At 41.9% G+C, this 18,206-nt stretch overlaps 1 protein-coding gene across 5 annotated transcripts in view; it reads left to right on the top strand.

The window, feature by feature from the left end:
• The window catches only part of MAP3K3 (mitogen-activated protein kinase kinase kinase 3), a 73,131-nt gene that overhangs the window by 32,692 nt on the left and 22,233 nt on the right, over positions 1–18,206 (top strand). For all 5 annotated transcript variants that reach the window (XM_032266045.1, XM_032266043.1, XM_032266046.1 and 2 more), the window contains 2 exons: positions 3,989–4,102; positions 13,090–13,210. In XM_032266045.1, the coding sequence (XP_032121936.1) occupies positions 3,989–4,102; positions 13,090–13,210 (235 nt within the window). The remainder of the gene's footprint in view (positions 1–3,988; positions 4,103–13,089; positions 13,211–18,206) is intronic.

Raw genomic sequence — 18,206 nt, 5'->3', positions numbered from 1 at the left:
AAAAAAAAAAAAAAAAAAAAAAAAGAATTCCTGATATTTCTTTATGCTAAAGCCAAATATAAATCATTGTTATTATTTTAGTTCATACATGTCTTAACATACTCTGCTAATGTTAATGATCAGGTATTGACTAACTTATATTTGATTAATTTAAAATCCCTCAATTCCTTTCTTTTCTTTGCCCTTTAAACCCTGCACTGTGAGGATCTGAGAATCCCAAATGAAAACTCTACTGAGATTTTATTTTATTTACGTCTTTGTAATTATAGCTTTATTGAGATACAAAATTTATCCTCTTAAAGTATATCATTCAGTGGTTTTTAGTATGCTGATAGAGTTGTGTAACCAACGCCGCTGTCTAATTCCAGAACATTTTCTTTCTTTTTCTGAGACAGAGTCTTGCTCAGTCGCCCAGGCTGGAAGTGCAGTGTCGTAAACACGGCTGACTGCAGCCTTGACCTTCTGCACTCAAGCGACCTTCCTGCCTCAGTCCCCCAAGCTGGGACTATAGGCACACACCACCACATGCAGCTAATTTTTTTGTATTTTTTATGGAAACAGAGTTTTGCCGTGTTGCCCAGGCTGGTCTCAAATTCCTGAGCTCAAGCGATATGCCTGCCTCAGCCTCCCAAAGTGCTGGGATTACAGGCATGAGCCACTGCTCCCAGCCTACAGAACATTTTCATCACTCCGAAGAGAAACCCTATACCCATTAGCAGTTATTCCCCTTTCTCTCCTCTTTCAAGCTCTTGGTAAGCACTTATCTTTCTGTCTCTTTGGATTTGCCTATTCTGAACATTTCATGTAAGTGGAGTCATACAGTATGTGGCCTTTTTTTATCTGGCTTCTTTCACTAAGCATATGTTTTCAAGGGTCATCTGTGTTATAGCATGTTGTCAGTACTTCATTCTATTTTATGACTGAATAATAAATATTCAATTTACGGATATACCACATTTTGTGTATCTGTTCATCTATTGATAGACATTTGGGTTGTTTTCACTTTTTGGTGATTAAATAGTGCTGCTGTGAACATTTGTGTACAAGTGTTTACATGAACATATGTTTTCGATTCTGTAAGGTATATACTAGGAGTGGATTGCTGGGTCATAAGATAACTCTAATTTTTTGAGGAACCGCCCAGCTTTTCTATAATGGTTGCACAGTTTTACAGTCCTGCTAGCAATGTATGAGTGTATTAGTCTGTTCTCACTCTGCTGTAAAAACTGCCCAGGATTGGGTGATTTATAAAGGAAAGAGGTTTACTTTACTCACAGTTCAGTATGGCTGGGGAGGCCTCAGGAAACTTACAATCATGATGGAAGGGAAAGCAAACACGTCCTTTACATAGCGACAGGAGAGGGAAGTGCCAAGCAAAGGGGGAAAAGCCTCATATAAAACCATCAGATCTCATGAGAACTCACTATCAGGAGAACAGCAGGATGGGGGTAACCACACCCATGATTCAGTTACCTCCCACCAGGTCCCTGCCACGACACTAAAGTCTTTACTTTAGGGGGGATTATTGGAGCTACAATTCAAGATGGGATTTGGGCGGGGACGCAGCCAAACCATATCAATGAGGGCTACAGTTTCTCCACCATCCTTACCAACATTTGTTATTTTCTTATTTTTCTTAGTAGCCATCCTAGTAGGTGTAAAGTAGTATGTCACTCTGGGTTTTGCTTTTGTTTTTGGTTTGAGATAGGGTTTCACTTTGTTGCCCAGGCCAGAGTGTGGTGTGCAATCATGGCTCACTGTAGCCTCTACATCCTGTGTTCAAGGGATTCTCCCTCCTCAGTCTCCCTAGTAACTGGGACTATAGACATGTGCCACCACAATTAAAAAAATTTTTTTGTAGAGATGGGGGTCTCACTATTTTGCCTAGGCTGGTCTTAAACTCATGACCTCAGGTGATCCTCTGCCCCAGCCTCCCAGGATTACAGGTGTGAGCCACTATGCCCAGCTACTTGGTTTTTTGAAAGTTAATACCTACTCTAATTTATTTAACTCCCTTCCCAACAATTGTTTTTTGTTCCCACTTTGAATATCAGCCAGGAAGAAATTATTTTGCAATGTAATATGATTTGCAGAACATGCTCCTATTCCATAAGTAGTTTTGAGATTTTATTTTAAATATATACTGTTTTTGGCCAGGCGTGGTGGTTCATGCCTATAATCCCAACACTTTGGGAGGCCTGAGGTGGGCAGATTGCTTGAGCTCAGGAGTTCAAGACCAACCTGGGCAACATGGTGAAACCCTGTCTGTACAAAAAATACAAAAATTAGTCTGGCATGGTGGCTCATGCTGTAATCCCAGCTACTTGAGAGGCTGAGGCAGGAGAATCACTTTAACCCGGGAGACAGAGGTTGCTGTGAACTGAGATCGAGCCACTGCACTACAGCCGGAGTGACAGAGGCAGATGCTGTCTCAGAAAAAATCTTGTATTATAAATTGGGAACTGAATAAATTAGTTGGACTTTTGCTTGATTTTGTGTTTACCATACATGTATAAAATCTGGCCAGGCATGGTAGCTCTTTCCTGTAATCCCAGCACTTTGGTAGGCTAAAGCGGGCAGATTACTTGAGGTCAGGAGTTTAAGACCAGCCAATATGGCGAAACCCTGTCTCTCCTAAAAAGAAAAAACAAAAAAAAAAAAAACGTAAAAATTAGTGGGGTGTGGTGGTATGTACCTGTAATCCCAGCTACTCTGGAGGCTAAGGCAGGAGAATCGCTTAAACCCAGGAGGTGGAGGTTGCAGCAAGTTGAGACTGTGCCGCTGCACTCCAGCCTGGGCAACAGAGTGAGACTCTGTCTCCAAATAACAATAAGATCTGACGTTCGCTAGGTCATAGGCGAGGCATACTTTTACATTTTATGAATCTCTTAATACGAAGTATTCATAACATGCTCTGCTTTTTGCAGTGAGTGAAACTTATTTGTACCCTCAGGGACCGTCTATTTAATACTTCACTGGAACATATGAGTGTATTATTCTGTTCTCATGCTGCTGTAGGAAACTGCCCAAGTCTGGGTAATTTATAAAGGAAAGAGGTTTAATTGACTCACAGTTCAGCATGGCTGGGGAGGCCTCAGGAAACTTAAAATCATGACGGAAGGGAAAGCAAACACGTCCTTCATATGGCAACAGGAGAGAGAAGTGCTAAGCAAAGGGGGAAAAGCTCCATGAGAATGGAGGAGGTAGTTTACAGGTTCTAGTCATTGACTTTGCCCTTAAACAGAAAGATATTAAACCATCCTGTGCAGTCTAAATTTGTGTTTTTATTTGTATAACAATTTTCATCCTCTGACCACCCCTCTACCCATCCTGTTCCTTTTCTGCTTGTTCTGTTAATGTCAGTGCAATTGGAGATAGAGTGGGATATGATTCTGCTGCTTAATTTGGAAAAGAATATGGGGGCTATAACTGTTTGTGATTTGATGCTTTGAAGTACATGGTATTTTTGGAAAGGAAGCTCTTCTCAGAAAGTATCTCACAACTGGGTACTGAGGTGTGTTCAGCATGGATGAACTAAAAAACACTAAGTGAAAGAAGCTAGTTGCAAAAGATTGAATCTTTTTGAATTGAAATGAATGTATGAATTGTATGATTCTAAATGGAATGAAATGTCCAGAAAACGCAAATCTATAGAGACACAAAGTAGAGTAGTAGTGGCCTGGGGCTGGAGGTGGGAAGGAGGAGTCTATAAATGGGCAGAAGATATCCTGCTGGAGTTTTGGAAATGTTTTAAAATTGGATTATGATGATGGTTGCACAACTATGTAAAGGTACTACAAATTATTGAATTGTATATTTAGAGGAAAAAAGTCTCTTTAGTTTCAACTAGATCTTTTAAGACCCCATAGTATCCAATGAGATTATTTTCCTCCAAACATTCTTATTTTTTTGTTTATTTCTGCAAAGTGAAACATTGAGATAGACTTCTGTTTTATATTATTTCCCTTTTCTCTGTCTTGTATCACAGCTCTCCATCCTGCTGAAAAACCAAGATGATCTTGATAAAGCAATTGACATTTTGGATAGAAGCTCAAGCATGAAAAGCCTTAGGATATTGCTGCTGTCCCAGGACAGAAACCATGTAAGTAGCCCCTGTCATATTGTGGCAGCTGAAGACAAAGCTTGCTTTCCTTCAGAAACTTGTCTTGCCTCCTTGACTGACATTTTTGTTCCTCAGTCACTGCCAAATTGAGAGCATAAGCACAGCACAGCCCATTTGTCGGTGGTCAGTGAGCATTCTGCATTTGATTTCACTGAAGAGCCAGATTGTTAGTGTTAACGTTTCATCTAAAGGTTATTTGACTTATAGTGAGGGAGGAAGGAAAATACTTTATGATAAAGAAAATTATCGTGCTCTAATTTATATATTTCAATTAGATTTTGACCCCAACAAGAGAAATTTGATTTGTTTGGCAGTGCTGATTAGGAAAGACTGTCAAGGATTTGAGACTGTCATGCTTTTATAAACCCAACTCCCGTAACTCCTTGCCTTTCCCTTGGGACATTAACAGGAAACAAAATTTTCCTTTTGTTCAGTGGAAAAAGCCATGGGTTGGGGGCCTCTTATAACTTACCAGCTGCTGCTTTGCCCGATGGCAGGCAGTCTGTGGGGTGTCAGAAGTAGGGAATTATACCTTATGCACAGTTTCCTCTCCTGAAGGATTCCTGGAGGCCTCACAATACTGTTTGCAATCTGTATCTGTCTTCCACTTACTGATTCCTCTACCAGTTTTCTTCGGATGCATGTTTCTGAAGGTTTCTTAGCACCATTTCCTTTCCTTATGCTTGACAGCCTTTCCTTTTCTTTATGCTGCCATATTGGCAGCATAGCTATGGGTGTAGTGACTAGGACAAAGTTTAGATGGAATGGTGCTCATGCTGACCATTTCTTTTCTTTTTCTTTTTTAATTATTTCTAGAGATGGGTTTTCACCATATTAGCCAGGATGGCCTGGCCACTCTTTTTTCTTCTTTACACTTCTTTACATGGCCAGAAGATTCATTTCTACTCTAGATCTTATCAACCTTAGCATACAATTTTTTTCTTTCCTTATATAAAAATTTTCACCTTTTCTCAAAAGGAAGCATTTTACGGCTTTTCTTTGGCATATCTAAGTTGTCAGAATCACTACTCTTGCATTTTAGAGCCATTGATAAGTAGAATAAGGGTTACTTGAACACTAGCACTGAGATACCATGATAGTTCATCCAGCTGAGATGGCTCATAGGTGACTAACAGGTTAGTAGCATAGACAGTATGGATACGTTGGAGAAACATGATTTCCAGGCAAGAAGGAGCAGGATTGTGTGAGATTTCATCACACTATTCAGAACAGTGCAAAATTTAAAACTTTTGAATTGTTTATTTTCGAAATTTTCCATTTAATATGTTTTGGCCAAAGTTGGCCATGGGTAACTGAAACTGTGGAAAGCAAAACCACAGATAAAAGAGGACTACTGTATTAAAGAAGACTCCCTGTGCACCAGAAATAGTCTTCTTTATCCCAAATAATTCTTTTTTTCTGGGTATATTTTGGGAAGTGTTCTGAAGTAAAATATATACCTTATTATTTCATTTCTCTGCCTAAGTTACTTACCAGCTCCTTATGGTCCTTCTTTACTGCCCATCATGTAAGATCTAAATTTAGCCTAATATTGGCCAGGCAGGGTGGCTTACACCTGTAATCCTAGCACTTTGGGAGGCCAAGGCAGCTGGAGCACTGTGAGCTTAGGGATTTGAGACCAGCCTGGGCAACATAGTGAAAGCTTGTCTCAATTTTTAAAAATCTTTTAAAATATAGTTTTAAAAACTTTTAGCCTAATACCAGGGTTGGCACCAACTGTCCCTACTTGCAACCCCCTATTCTCATTCCACATTCTTCAGCATACTATCCCCATGCAAGGGGAATATGCAGCCCTGAAGTTCTTCTTTCTTCCTCTTGGACAGTCCACGGCTGTCACCTTTTTATAGGACACAGTTTGATTTGTCTGCCACAACTTGGTCAGCATTTTTGACTGAGGCCATTTTGATTATTCCTTATTCCTTTAGTTACTGGATATAGTTTGTACACTAGTTCATAGGTTGTTTAGTAATTACCTTCCGTGGCCAGGTACAGTGGCTCATGCCTATAATCCCGGCACTTTGGGAAGCCGAGTTGGGCAGATCACTTGTGGTCAGGAGTTTGAGACCAGCCTCGCCAACATGGTGAAACCCCATCTCTACTGAAAATAGAAAAATTAGCTGGGCATAGTGGTGCACACATGTAATCCCAGCTACTCAGGAGGCTGAGGCAGGAGAATTGCTTGAACCCAGGAGGCAGAGGTTGCAGTGAGCTGAGATCTTGCCACTGCACTCCAGCCTGGGCAACAGAGCAAGACTGTATCTTGAAAAAAATAATAATAAAATAAGAATCAAAGTAATTGCCTTCTAGTTGTTGCATATTTGTAAGTTTTACCCCAAAAGATTGTAAGCTTCCCAAGAGCAGGAGCTTTGCCATTGTTTTGAAACCCTTTTCCTACCCATTCACTAAACAAAACACAGTGAATGCTTCCTGAATTGTTAGCAAGAGTCAAGCAGAGATCATATCCATCAAACCCCTTCCTTAGAGAAGAAGCTGGAATTAGAGCTTGGTTAAGTGTTATAATTGCTTAATTGGAAGCTGGCACCCCTGACTGTGATTGTGATTCCTATACTGTCTTGATAAGAAGTTTTAGACAACTGGTTCTTTACATCAGTGTTTCCATCCATTAAGGGGGTACAGATAGCTGTTGGTACTGCCACAACACCCACAGCTTTATAAAGATGACCATCTGAGCTCAGATACTCATGACATTGCAGAAGACAAATACCTTGGCCTCCCAGAGTGCTGGGATTACAGGCATGAGCCGCTGTGCCTAGCCAGACCAGTTCTTTTTTAAATACAAAAACTGAAAAGTGAAATGGAAAAATAAACTTTTTGAGGACTTTTATTTATTTATTTAATTGGTATTTTTAGTAGAGACAGGGTTTCGCTATGTTGGTCATACTGGTCTTGAACTCCTAGCCTCAAGTGATCTGCCTGCCTTGGCCTCCCAAAGTACTGGGATTACAGGCGTGAGCCACCACCCCCAGGCAAAGGACTTAATATTTTTAAAAATTATAATAAAGTCATTTGAAGTTTTTGTTAAATTTATTTTTTAAAGGGCTATATTACATAATCCTATATTCATAATTCATTTATTGATTTATTTTTGCATATTACTTTCAAGTCTTTGGCCATTTGTATAAATACTTTATGTAAATATTGTCATGGTAGTCATGCAGTTTTCTTTTTTGAGATGGTGTCTTAGTCTGTTGCCAGGCTTGTCTGTTAACTACCAGGTTCAAGCAATCCTCCTGCCTCAGCCTCCTGAGTAGCTGGGATTGCAGGCTCACACCACATCACCCAGCTCATGCAATTTTCTAATTTATTTTTTCACTTAATATTTATTTTATTTTATTTTTACACTTAATATTGTCATGAATTTTTTTTTTTTTTTTTTTTTTTTTTTAATGCAGGTTGTGGTTCTGTTACCCAGGCTGGAGTGCTGTGGCATGATCTCTGCTCACTGTAACCTCCACCTCCTGGGCTCAAGCCATCCTCCCACTTCAGCCTCCCTAGTGGCTGGGGGGACAACAGGCATATACTACCATGCCTGGCTGATTTTTTAAATTTTTTGTAGAGATGAGGTCACACTATATTGCCCAGGCTGGTCTTGAATTCCTGAGCTCAAGTGATCTACCCACCTTAGCCTTGCAAACTGCTGGAATTACAAGTGTGAGCCACTACAACCCAGCCTATGATGAGCATTTTTCTATGTTGCAATTATAATTTGTAAGCATGCATGTTTCCCTTGAGTGGATATACCATAATTTAATTAAATAACTATTTTTGGTGCTTTTGGGACACTGAAACTCCTCCTGTTTTTTGCATTTATAAAGATTTACATTTAAGAGTAACGGTGGTAATATTGGTGATGAAATCTTTCCTTCAGAACTTTCTCACCTAGACTTTAGGCTTTTTTTTTTTTTTTTTGAGACAGAGTCTCACTCTGTTGCTAAGGCTAGAGTGCAGTGGCACAATCTCAGCTTACTGCAACCTCTGCCTCCTGGGTTCAAGTGATTCTTCTCCCTCAGCCTCCTGAGTAGCTAGGACTACAGGTGCCCACCACCACACCCAACTTTTGTATTTTTAGTAGAGATGGGGTTTCACCATATTGGCCAGGCTGGTCTTAAACTCCTGACCTTGTGATCCGCCCACCTCTGCCTCCCAAAGTGCTGGGATTACAGGCATGAGCCACTGTGCCTGGCCGGACCAGTTCTTTTTTTAAATACAAAAACTGAAAAGTGAAATGGAAAAATAAACTAGAGATATATAAATTACAAGGCTACAGTTTTTATTATTAGATTCAATAGACATAAAAGCACTCTGCCACATTTCTCTAAAGTTTTTCAAAGGTCACTCTCCATTTCTATACTATCTGATAGAAGAGCAGAACGAGCAGTATACCAGTTTGTGGACTGGCGGCAGCCCAAAGATCATACCTTGAGTATACTGCTCCAGAATACTGTATCACTTGGTCTTCATCACCTCCTGCTGATACCACCAGCTACTTTGTTTCTCCACTTTGAATTTCCTGCATTTGAGGCAGTTGCCTCAGCCACCTTTTGTTACCACCTATTCCTTTATTTCCCTTTTTTTGTTTTTGACACAGGATCTACTCTGTCACCCAAGCTGAAGTGCAGTGGTGCAGTGACAGCTCGCCACAGCCTCAACCTCCCAGACTCAAGTTATCTTCCACCCATCTCAGCCTCACAAGTAACTGGGACTACAGGAGTGTGCCACCATGCCTGGCTTTTTTTTTTTTTTTTTAAATTGTTTGTAGAGACAGGGTCTCACCATGTTGCCCAAGCTGGTCTCAAACTCCTGGGCTCAAGCAATCCTTCTGTCTCAGCCTCCCAAAGTGCTGGGATTACAGGTGTGAGCCACCACACCTGACTGTTTCTCTTCTTGTTCCTGTTTTGAAGTGTGCTATCTCTTCCTTCTCTTTGGATTCTTTTGATCCTTATATGACAGCTTCTAATTTTCCTTCTGTCTTCATTCCTCACAAGTACATGTCATACCTCTCCCACCTCACTTTGGCCAAGGCCATGTCTAAGAGGCCTCAATATTACTTTTACTTGAGAACTCCTGAGAACTATGTCTCTTTTAAAAAAATTTTTTTTTGAGACACAGTTTCACTCAGCCTGTCGCCCAGGCTGGAGTGCAGTGGTACAATCTTGGCTCACTGCAACCTCTGCCCCCTGGGTTCAAGCGATTCTCCTGTCTCAGTCTCCCAAGTAGCTAGGATTGTGGGTACGTGCCACCATGTCCGGCTAATTTTTATGTTTTTGGCAGAGATGGAGTTTTGCCATGTTGGCCAGGCTGGTCTCAAACTCCTGACCTCAAATGATCTGACCGCCTCAGCCTCCCAAAGTGCTGGGATTACAGTCATGAGCCACCACGCCTTGCCCCAGAGAAGGATCTTAGAATTATTGTGGTGCTTGGGAAACCTCACCCAGGTTCCTCCACAGTTGGAAATTATTAGAAGCCTAGCAGAAACTATAATATTGTCCATGAGGAGAACTTGAGAGCTGTATTATTCTATTCCCCACAGCTTCAAAGATAACTGAACTAGAAAACATCCAGAAGACAAAATTTTCAAGGAGTTGGAGTCACTTTCATATATGAATATTGTAAAAGTTTAGAACTCTTTAGTCGGGAAATACAGCCTAAGCATATACATAATCAGATTCTTCAAAGCATTTAAGAGCATGGATAATGAAGACACAGATTTATTCACCTAACTCAATTTGGATGAACTCCATGAATATTGAGCATTATCTTAGAACAAAAAGAAAATAATTTGTATAACAAGTGATAAACCAACCTGGGTAACATAGCAAGATCTCATCTCTACAAAAGTTTTAAAATCAGTTGTGGCAGCAAATGCCTGTCATTCCATATACTTGGGAGGCTGAGGCAGGAGGATTGCTTGAGCTCAGCAATTCCAGGGTGCAGTGAGCTATGGTTGCACCACTGCACTCCAACCTGTATGACTGAGCAAGACCCTGTCACAAAAAGAAAAAAGGTGATTTATGTGGCATCTGTTATTCTGAAATTGTATAGTTTCAAAGCAGATTTTTAAAAAAGTGGCTTTAATAAATTCATGGATGGTAAAGCTGTAAATTTAATTAAATCACCTCAGATGCTTCCACAGCTATCGTAACTATCATGGTCTTCCATGCATGTATTCTTGGTACCACCATTAAAACAGAGGACTGGACAGAATGTGCTTGGTGATCCAGTGTGCCATTTCTTATGTTACATTCCCATGTAACAGACTAAAGCAACCCCTCTCCCCACTGTACCACCTCAGTGGTACACCTGCATTGTTGAATCCATGTGTTCCTTTTGTGTCATATCGCTAAATCTTTTATTGAGATAATTTGTGGGTAGACTTTTGTAACTCTTTTTCTGCCATTTCCTATCTTCCAGTCACTTAAGTCTTGGTGCTCATGGTTTCCTGGCAATTTTTCGTGTTTGTGTGCCAGAGCACATTTCTACCCAGAGTCGTTTAGTGAGGTGTTCATGGAATCGTCAAATGCTATCTTCTATTTGTTGTCTTTAGAATGTACTGCTAGGCTACACAGTTCATACCTGTGGGCTGTCCTGTCGCTCTACGACAGTCCTCTTGTATTCTCAGGCATAGCCCTACCTTCCTCCTTCCTCTTGTTTCCTACTTCTGAGTCTTATTCAAGGTGTCCTAAATCCTTGCAGCAACCTCATTTTTATTTACCATACCATTCTCTTTTGCCCCTTAAATTGAGATTTTCAGAATTTGACTGAATATTACAAAATATCAATGCCTGGACTCCATATCCAGAGGTTCTGTTGATCTGAGGTATAAAAAGCTCCACAGGCAATTCTGATGGGCAGCTAGCGTTGAGAACCATTACCTGCAATGGAAGCGTGACTCACTCCTAAGACCTGGCTACTCAAAGTGTGGCCCGTATAACAGCATCACCTGGAAGCTGGTTAGAAATGCAGGCTCTGAACTCCACCCCAGACCTACTGAATCCGAATCTGCACTTTAACAAGATTGCAGGTGATTCATATGTACATTAAAGTGTGAGAAACTCTGCTTTGAGACCTTCACTGATTCTCTTCACTTGCTTTCCCACCTGTTGCTATAACCGCAACCTTTTCTTTTACAAATCTATGCTTATGCTGGCTGTTGAAATTACTGACTCAGCTTTTAGATTTTTAAATTTATTTTATTTTATTTTATATATATTTTTTGTGATGGAGTCTTGCTCTGTGGCCCAGGCTGGAGTGCAGTGGCATGGTCTTGGCTCACAGCAACCTTCTCCTCCTGCATTCAAGCAGTTCTCCTGCCTCAGACTCCCAAATAGCTGGGATTACAGGCACCCACCATTACACCTGGCTAATTTTTGTATTTTTGGTAGAGACAAGATTTCACCATGTTGGCCAGGCTGGTCCCGAACTCCTGCTCTCAGCTGATCCGCCTGTCTCAGCCTCCCAAAGTGCTGGGATTATAGGCATGAGCCACCACACCTGGCCTAGCTTTTAGATTTTTAAATCCAGGGTTTAGATTGTATGTCCTTTGGTACACATTTCAAATTCATGTTGCCAAGACTTATTAAATTCCCACTATGTGTAAAGCCCTGCATTCAGGCAGGTGGCAGGTGCTCATCATGCAACTCTTCTTTGTGAGCACAAGGCTGTGGCTCTCCCTTGCCCTTCACTTGCCTGCCTCCCCAGTATGTGGCTTTGACTGTTTGTTTCCTTTCTGACCCTCAGCAGAGAGCTATTGCACATCGGAGGCTTCAGCAAGAACATTCACTTCCCCTTGGTTCTGACTTCCCGTTAGAGCAAGACAGTTTGTCAAGACAACCTGCGTGTGATAAAGTCTGTCATGGGGAGACTGGGGGAGGTTGCTTGGCAGCTGAACTCTCCCCTGAGAGTGGGAAACTTTTTTCCTGGAGGACAGGATATAGAGTTTGTTTAGATCAGACTTTTTTTTATGTGTTAGAAGGAGATAGAGGAGCAAGTAGAAACTTTGAACCAACTTGTTTCTAGATCCTGAGCTCTCATCCCCACTTTCCACACGCAGTGCCCTGTTTATTTGTAATCACATTCTGACATCACTTCCTTACCTCCAGAGTTTAGTTTTAAGCTTTCTCAGTGCACAGGCCCCACTTTGTTGTTTAGTTTTCTCTGTGGTGGCTGGACTGGGCCCAGTGGAAAGAGTGGGTGGGTGCTGAGAGGATTGCTGACCCTCCTTTGAGGCCCTTGACCTCTTTCTGGCAGAATGGTGCTTATGATTGCTTTTCCCAGTTGTACGTGATCCCGAGATGATTTATGTGTAAACCCTAGAATCTTCTTAATTTTCAGGAGTGATTATGATTGGGAAAAAGAAGCATATTGAGCTACTTTTAAACATAAATATATAAGCTGGGCATGGTAGCATGCACTTACAGTCCCAGCTAAGGTGGAAGGATCCCTTCAGCCCGGGAATTTGAGTCCAGCCTGGGCAATATAGCAAGACTCTGTATCAGTTAACCAAACAATAAGATAAATACATAAATAGCAACAAGAATTGCCATTCTGACTCCCTCCTCTGCAGAAATAATTTTCTGCTACTCTTCCTAAACTCTCTGGAGAATTTTATGAGAGGGTATTTACAGCTCTCTTTTCTGTTTTGCAGATTATTACAGGAATGCCTGTTATTCTTCCATGTCTGGATTATCGCCTGTTAAACTGGGTACTAGGTCTCAGTACTCATATATCATTGAAGCTGTAAAACTACATTGAACAAATAGTGATTTGCTGAGACAAATAGAGGAGTGACATTTGGGGGAAAGCTGGGTAGCTCATGTATTAAAAGCATGAAGGTGGCTGAGTGTGCAGGGAGTTCTTAGGGTGAGACGGCCTTGATAGGCCTGACTGTAAAGATTTAGCTTGGTCTTTTTCCTCTTCCTTTACAGAACAGTTCCTCCCCCCACTCTGGGATGTCCAGACAGGTGCGGATCAAGTCTTCCCAGTCCGCAGGGGATATAAATACTATCTACCAGCCCCCTGAGCCCAGAAGCAGGCACCTCTCCGTCAGTGAGTATTTCACCCCTTTTTTCTCCCTCTCTCTTTTATCTACCCACATTTTTAAAAAAGCAACAAATATTTGTTAAATAATCATCAAATATTTATTGACTATTACTCTGTTTAGAGTAGTCCTCTATGCTTTTATTTTATTTAGAGAGGAAGGGCAAAGAAATAATTGGGATGTGTCCTGACTCTCAAGGAACTTAAAATACAATGATGTAGTAGTGTGATTAAATTCCTTTTAAACATCCCTGAAAAAGTGATCACCTCAAACATCTGCTTGAAGACTTCCAGCTGTGTACTTTTGACCCTTTTTGTGAAGAATGGAGACTTACAAAGTTCGGAATTAGGTCTAAGTTTGAATTTTAACCTTAAACCTCTTGCTTATGATTCCTGAGAAGACTTTATACTTCAGGGAAGATGCTGACCCATGAAACTCTTGAGAGGGTCAACCTAAGTTGCCTGAGAAGGAAAGATGACTGTTGACATAGTACAGTCATTTCTCTGTATTTGCAGGGGACTGGTTCCAGGACCCCTGTGGATTCCAAGATCTGTGGATGCTCAAAAGTCCCTGAAATAAAATAGCATAGTATTTCCATATAACCTGCCCACATCCTCCCTTATAGTTTAAATCATCTCTGGGTTATTTATAATACCTAATATGATATAAATGCTATGTAAATAGTTCTTATGCTATATTTTTATTTGTATTTTTTTTTTGCTATTACTGTTTTTTATAATATTTTCCCACATATTCTCAAACTCTGGTTGGTTGAATCCACAGATGCAGAACCTGCAGATATGGAGGGCCGACTGTATATACAATCTGCTAACTAGACAGAAAGCTCTGTGGCTGCTACCAGTCCTCCCCAGGACAGTAATCTCAATGAGGACTGTGCATTATTACTAGTTAACTCAAGATTCCTGTGGATCCCACTTTTGAGAGTCTGGGGAGAAAGCCCATTTCTTGAATGTTGAACTTGTATCAAAAGGAAAATCTGGCCTTATCAACCATCGTGTTGAGCCTGCTGCCTTAATGTTGTGGAGACCCCTGCTGCTGCTAGAAAGCCAGCTTTGCCCTTATCCGTATAGGTAGAATTGCATCAAATTGAACTGTCCTCTGAAGATCCTGAGCTAAGCTTGAGAGATTTAAGCACTGATCCTATTGCTGAGTTTGTCTGTCTACAATATGCCTCCTGAGGGAGTTGCAGGAAAAATATGTTATGGGGGCACTGACTTTGCCTTACTGAGTAACTTCTGGAACCCCAGCAAGTACTGGTAGTAAGTATTGCCAGGCTGAAAGTCTGTATATGAATTTCAGATTTCTGTAGATAATTGGGGGATGTGTTGGTTGAAGAGGGAGAACGAGTACCCTAGCAAGGAGAGCCTAGCCAGAGCATCTCTGGCCCTGGAATCTGGGTGCCTCAGAGCCTGGAAGCTCTGCCAGTTTGGCCTCTTTTCCGGAGTCCTTATAGGGATTGAGGAGGTGGGCAGCATGGTTCCTTGTAATCAGTAAGAATTGATGGGGCAGTAACTGAGTCTCCTGCCCTCAAGCAAGAGCCTATGATATGTGCATGGAGGCAGGGGCTAAATGTTCAGTCACTGGACCCTTTTTCCATGTTATTGGGAGCCATATTATGGAAATTATTTCCCTGGCTGAGAATGCTAAGAATGAAATTTCTGTGAAGTAGTTCCTGTTTCTCTGGAAAATGGGCAACACAGCCTCTTAGCATACCTAGATCCTGGCTTCCTTCATTCAGCAAGCATTAAGTACCAGCCATTGGGCTGAGATGAATGCTGCAATGAAGCACGTAGAAGAACAAGGGCTGGCTGGAGCAGAGAGGAGGCAATAGCCAGTTCCGCCTGGAAGAGAAGGGCTTTCACAGAAAAGGCAACATCAGAGCCGACACTCCAAGAAGATTTTCTCAGCATCATGTAGGGATCAATATCTCAGGCATAGTAAGGAACACCTGCCAGGCATGATCACAAAAGAACTTGGTGGTTTCCAAGAACCCCAGGGACTTTGGAGTGTGTATGGGTGAGGTAGATGTGGCAAGAGAATGAGCTGGGCCTGTGAGCCTTTCCACAGAGCCAAGAAATGGGAGAGATGATTTCTAACTGGAATGATCTGGAAAATGCATTCTGAGGGGAGCTGTTCTAGCTGGACCTTGAAAAATTATGGAGGATTTCCATAGGGGACAAGGGGAGAAAGGGCTTTTAGACTGTGTCTTTGGGGAACTCACTAATCCTTCAGATCCAGACTGACTGATATATTTGGAGTAGGAATAAAGAAGGCCGAGAAAGGATGCCTGGGTAAAACTAAGGGACTCTCAACTGCACTCAGGCTTTTTGGGTAGGCAATGGGAAACCACTGAAAATGTTTGCCCCTTATACCCATCACCATTATATTTATCATGTTGTCTTCTTTTTTTTTTTTTTTGAGACAGAGTCTCACTCTATCACCCAGGCTGGAGTGCCTTGACACCATCTTGGCTCATTGCAGCCTCTGCCTCATGTGCTCAAGCGATTCTTCTGCCTCAGCCTATTACAGGTGTGTGCTACCACTCCCAGCTAATTTTTAAATTTTCAGTAGAGACAGGGTTTCACCATGTTGGCCAGGCTGGTCTCAAACTCCTGACCTCAGATGATCCGCCCCTCTTGGCCTCCCAAAGTGTTGAGATTACAGGCGTGAGGCATCACACCCCGACATATCACGTTGTCTTACTTCTCTTCCATCGTACTATATTTTTGTTCATTCATTCAAAAGGTAATTACTGGCTGGGCATGGTGGCTCATGCCTGTACTCCTAGCATTTTGGGAGGCCACAGTGAGTGGATTGCTTGAACTCAGGAGTTTGAGACTAGCCTGGGCAACATGGCAAAACCCTGTCTCTACAAAAAGTACAAAAATTAGCCAAGCATGGTGGTGCATTGGTGCATGCTTGTAGTCCCAGGTACTTGGGAGGCTGAGGTGAGAGGGTCACTTGAGCCTGGGAGGCAGAGGTTGCACTGAGCCATGACTGTGCCATTGTACCCCAGCCTGGGCAACAGAGCGAGACCCTGTCTCAAAAAAAAAAAAAAAAGTACCAAAGTATCTACTATGTGCCAGAAATAAGGGAAGCAAAAAACACAGGCTCTGTCCCTGTGGCCTTTACAATTCATGAAAGATGGACATTTACTTGCTATGATGTGATTAGTGTGTAATTACAGACTGTGACTGAAAGCTGTGTGATGCTGTGAGTGGGCTATAACTAAGAAAGACATGGGCTTGGCATGGTGACTCACGCCTGTAACCCCAGCACTTTGGGAAGCCAAAGTGGGTAGACTGCATAAGGCCAGGAGTTCGAAACCAGCCTGGTCAACATGGTGAAACCACGTCACTACTAAAAATACAAAAATTAGCTGGGGATGATAGTGAGTGCCTCTAGTCCCAGCTACTCAGGGGACTGAGGCAGGAAGATCACTTGAGCCTGGGAGATTGAGGCTGCAGTAAGCGGAGATTATACCACTGTACTCCAGCCTGGGTGACAGAGTGAGTGAGACTCTGTCTTAGAAAAAAAAAAAAAAAAAAGAAAGAAAAGGTGGGCTATAACTAAGGGATGGGACCTGATCCTGATCTTGGGGCCAGGAAAGCCTTAGGCATGAATGGGATTTGGGAGTTAGGCAAAGGGGATGCAAGGAAGAGGGTTCCAGGTAGGGGATGTTAAAAGAGCAGAGGCCTGATAGCAAGAGGAAGTGTGGTGTGTCTGAGAAATGGAAAGAAGTCCGGATAGCTGGAGAGCTGGGAGTGAGGGGAATGGGAGGGCAGGATGAAGCTGGAGAGGGAGGCAGAGCCTTTTGGACCCTGATTAAGATTCTGATCACTGCATGGAAAGTAGTCAGAAGCTACTTTAGAGTTTTTAAGTGAAGAGGAGTGAGTGGTGTTACATATTCAGATTTATATTTCGAAAAGATTGATCTGGCTACAGTGTGGAGAACAGATTGGAGGGGTCAAGAATGAATCCAGCGAAACCGCATTAGACTAATGCAGTGGTCCAGGTAAAGAAAACTGGGCCTTGGAGTAGGCTAGTGAAGTGGAGAGAGGAAGGAGCAGGTGAACTTGAGACATTTAGAGGTAAAACTGACAGAATGTGGCATTTTGGTGGTTCTCAGAGTGTTCTGGGGATCCTGGGGAGTCCCTTGGATCCTTTAACCCTGTTAATTCAAAATTATTTTCATAATCGTGCTAAGACGATTCTATCGTGCTAATGACACTCATTCTCTCACAAGTGTACAGTGGAGTTTTCCAGAGGTCATGTGCCTTAGGTGATGTCATCACTCTAATGGCTTAATGGCATATGTGCTTGTATATGATTATATTCTTAAAATTTCTATTTTTCTCTACTGGTTTCTCCTAAGAAAATGTTTTAAAAATTTCTGAGTTTTAATTTCTAATACAGTAAATATCAGTTCATATATCCCACATAAATAAAAGCTAAGTGCCCTTAGTTTTAAGGTACAAAGGGGTTCTAAGACCAAAAGGCTTAAGAACCACTATAGCATTGGATTGAATTTGCAGGTGTTCTCAGGAGGCTAAGGTGGGAGGATAGCTTGATTCCAGGAGTTTGAGATCAGCCTAGTCAACATAGTGAGACCCAGTCTCATTAAAAAAAAAAAAAAAAAAATGAGGTCGGGTGTAGTGGCTCACACCTGTAATTCCAGCACTTAGGGAGGCTGAGGCGGGTGGATCACCTGAGGTTAGGAGTTTAAAACCAGCCTGTCCAACATGGTGAAACCCCGTCTCAATGAAAAATACAAAAATTAGCTGGGCGTGGTGGCGTGTGCCTGTAATCCCAGCTACTCGGGAGGCTGAGGCAGGAGAATCGCTTGAACCTGGGAGGCGGAGATTGCAGTGAGCTGAGATGGTGACTATTGCACTCTAGCCTGGGCAACAAGAGCAAAACTCCATCTAAAAAAAAAAAAAAAGCTGGGCGCAGTGCCTCATGCCTCTAATCCCAGCAGTTTGG

The sequence above is a fragment of the Sapajus apella genome, unplaced genomic scaffold (genome assembly GCF_009761245.1).
Source record: "Sapajus apella isolate SASKATOON/1434 unplaced genomic scaffold, GSC_monkey_1.0 scaffold153, whole genome shotgun sequence".
Lineage (NCBI taxonomy): Eukaryota > Metazoa > Chordata > Mammalia > Primates > Cebidae > Sapajus > Sapajus apella.
The sequence above is the reverse complement of the archived record's forward strand: the minus strand, read 5'-3'. Positions and strand labels throughout refer to the sequence as shown.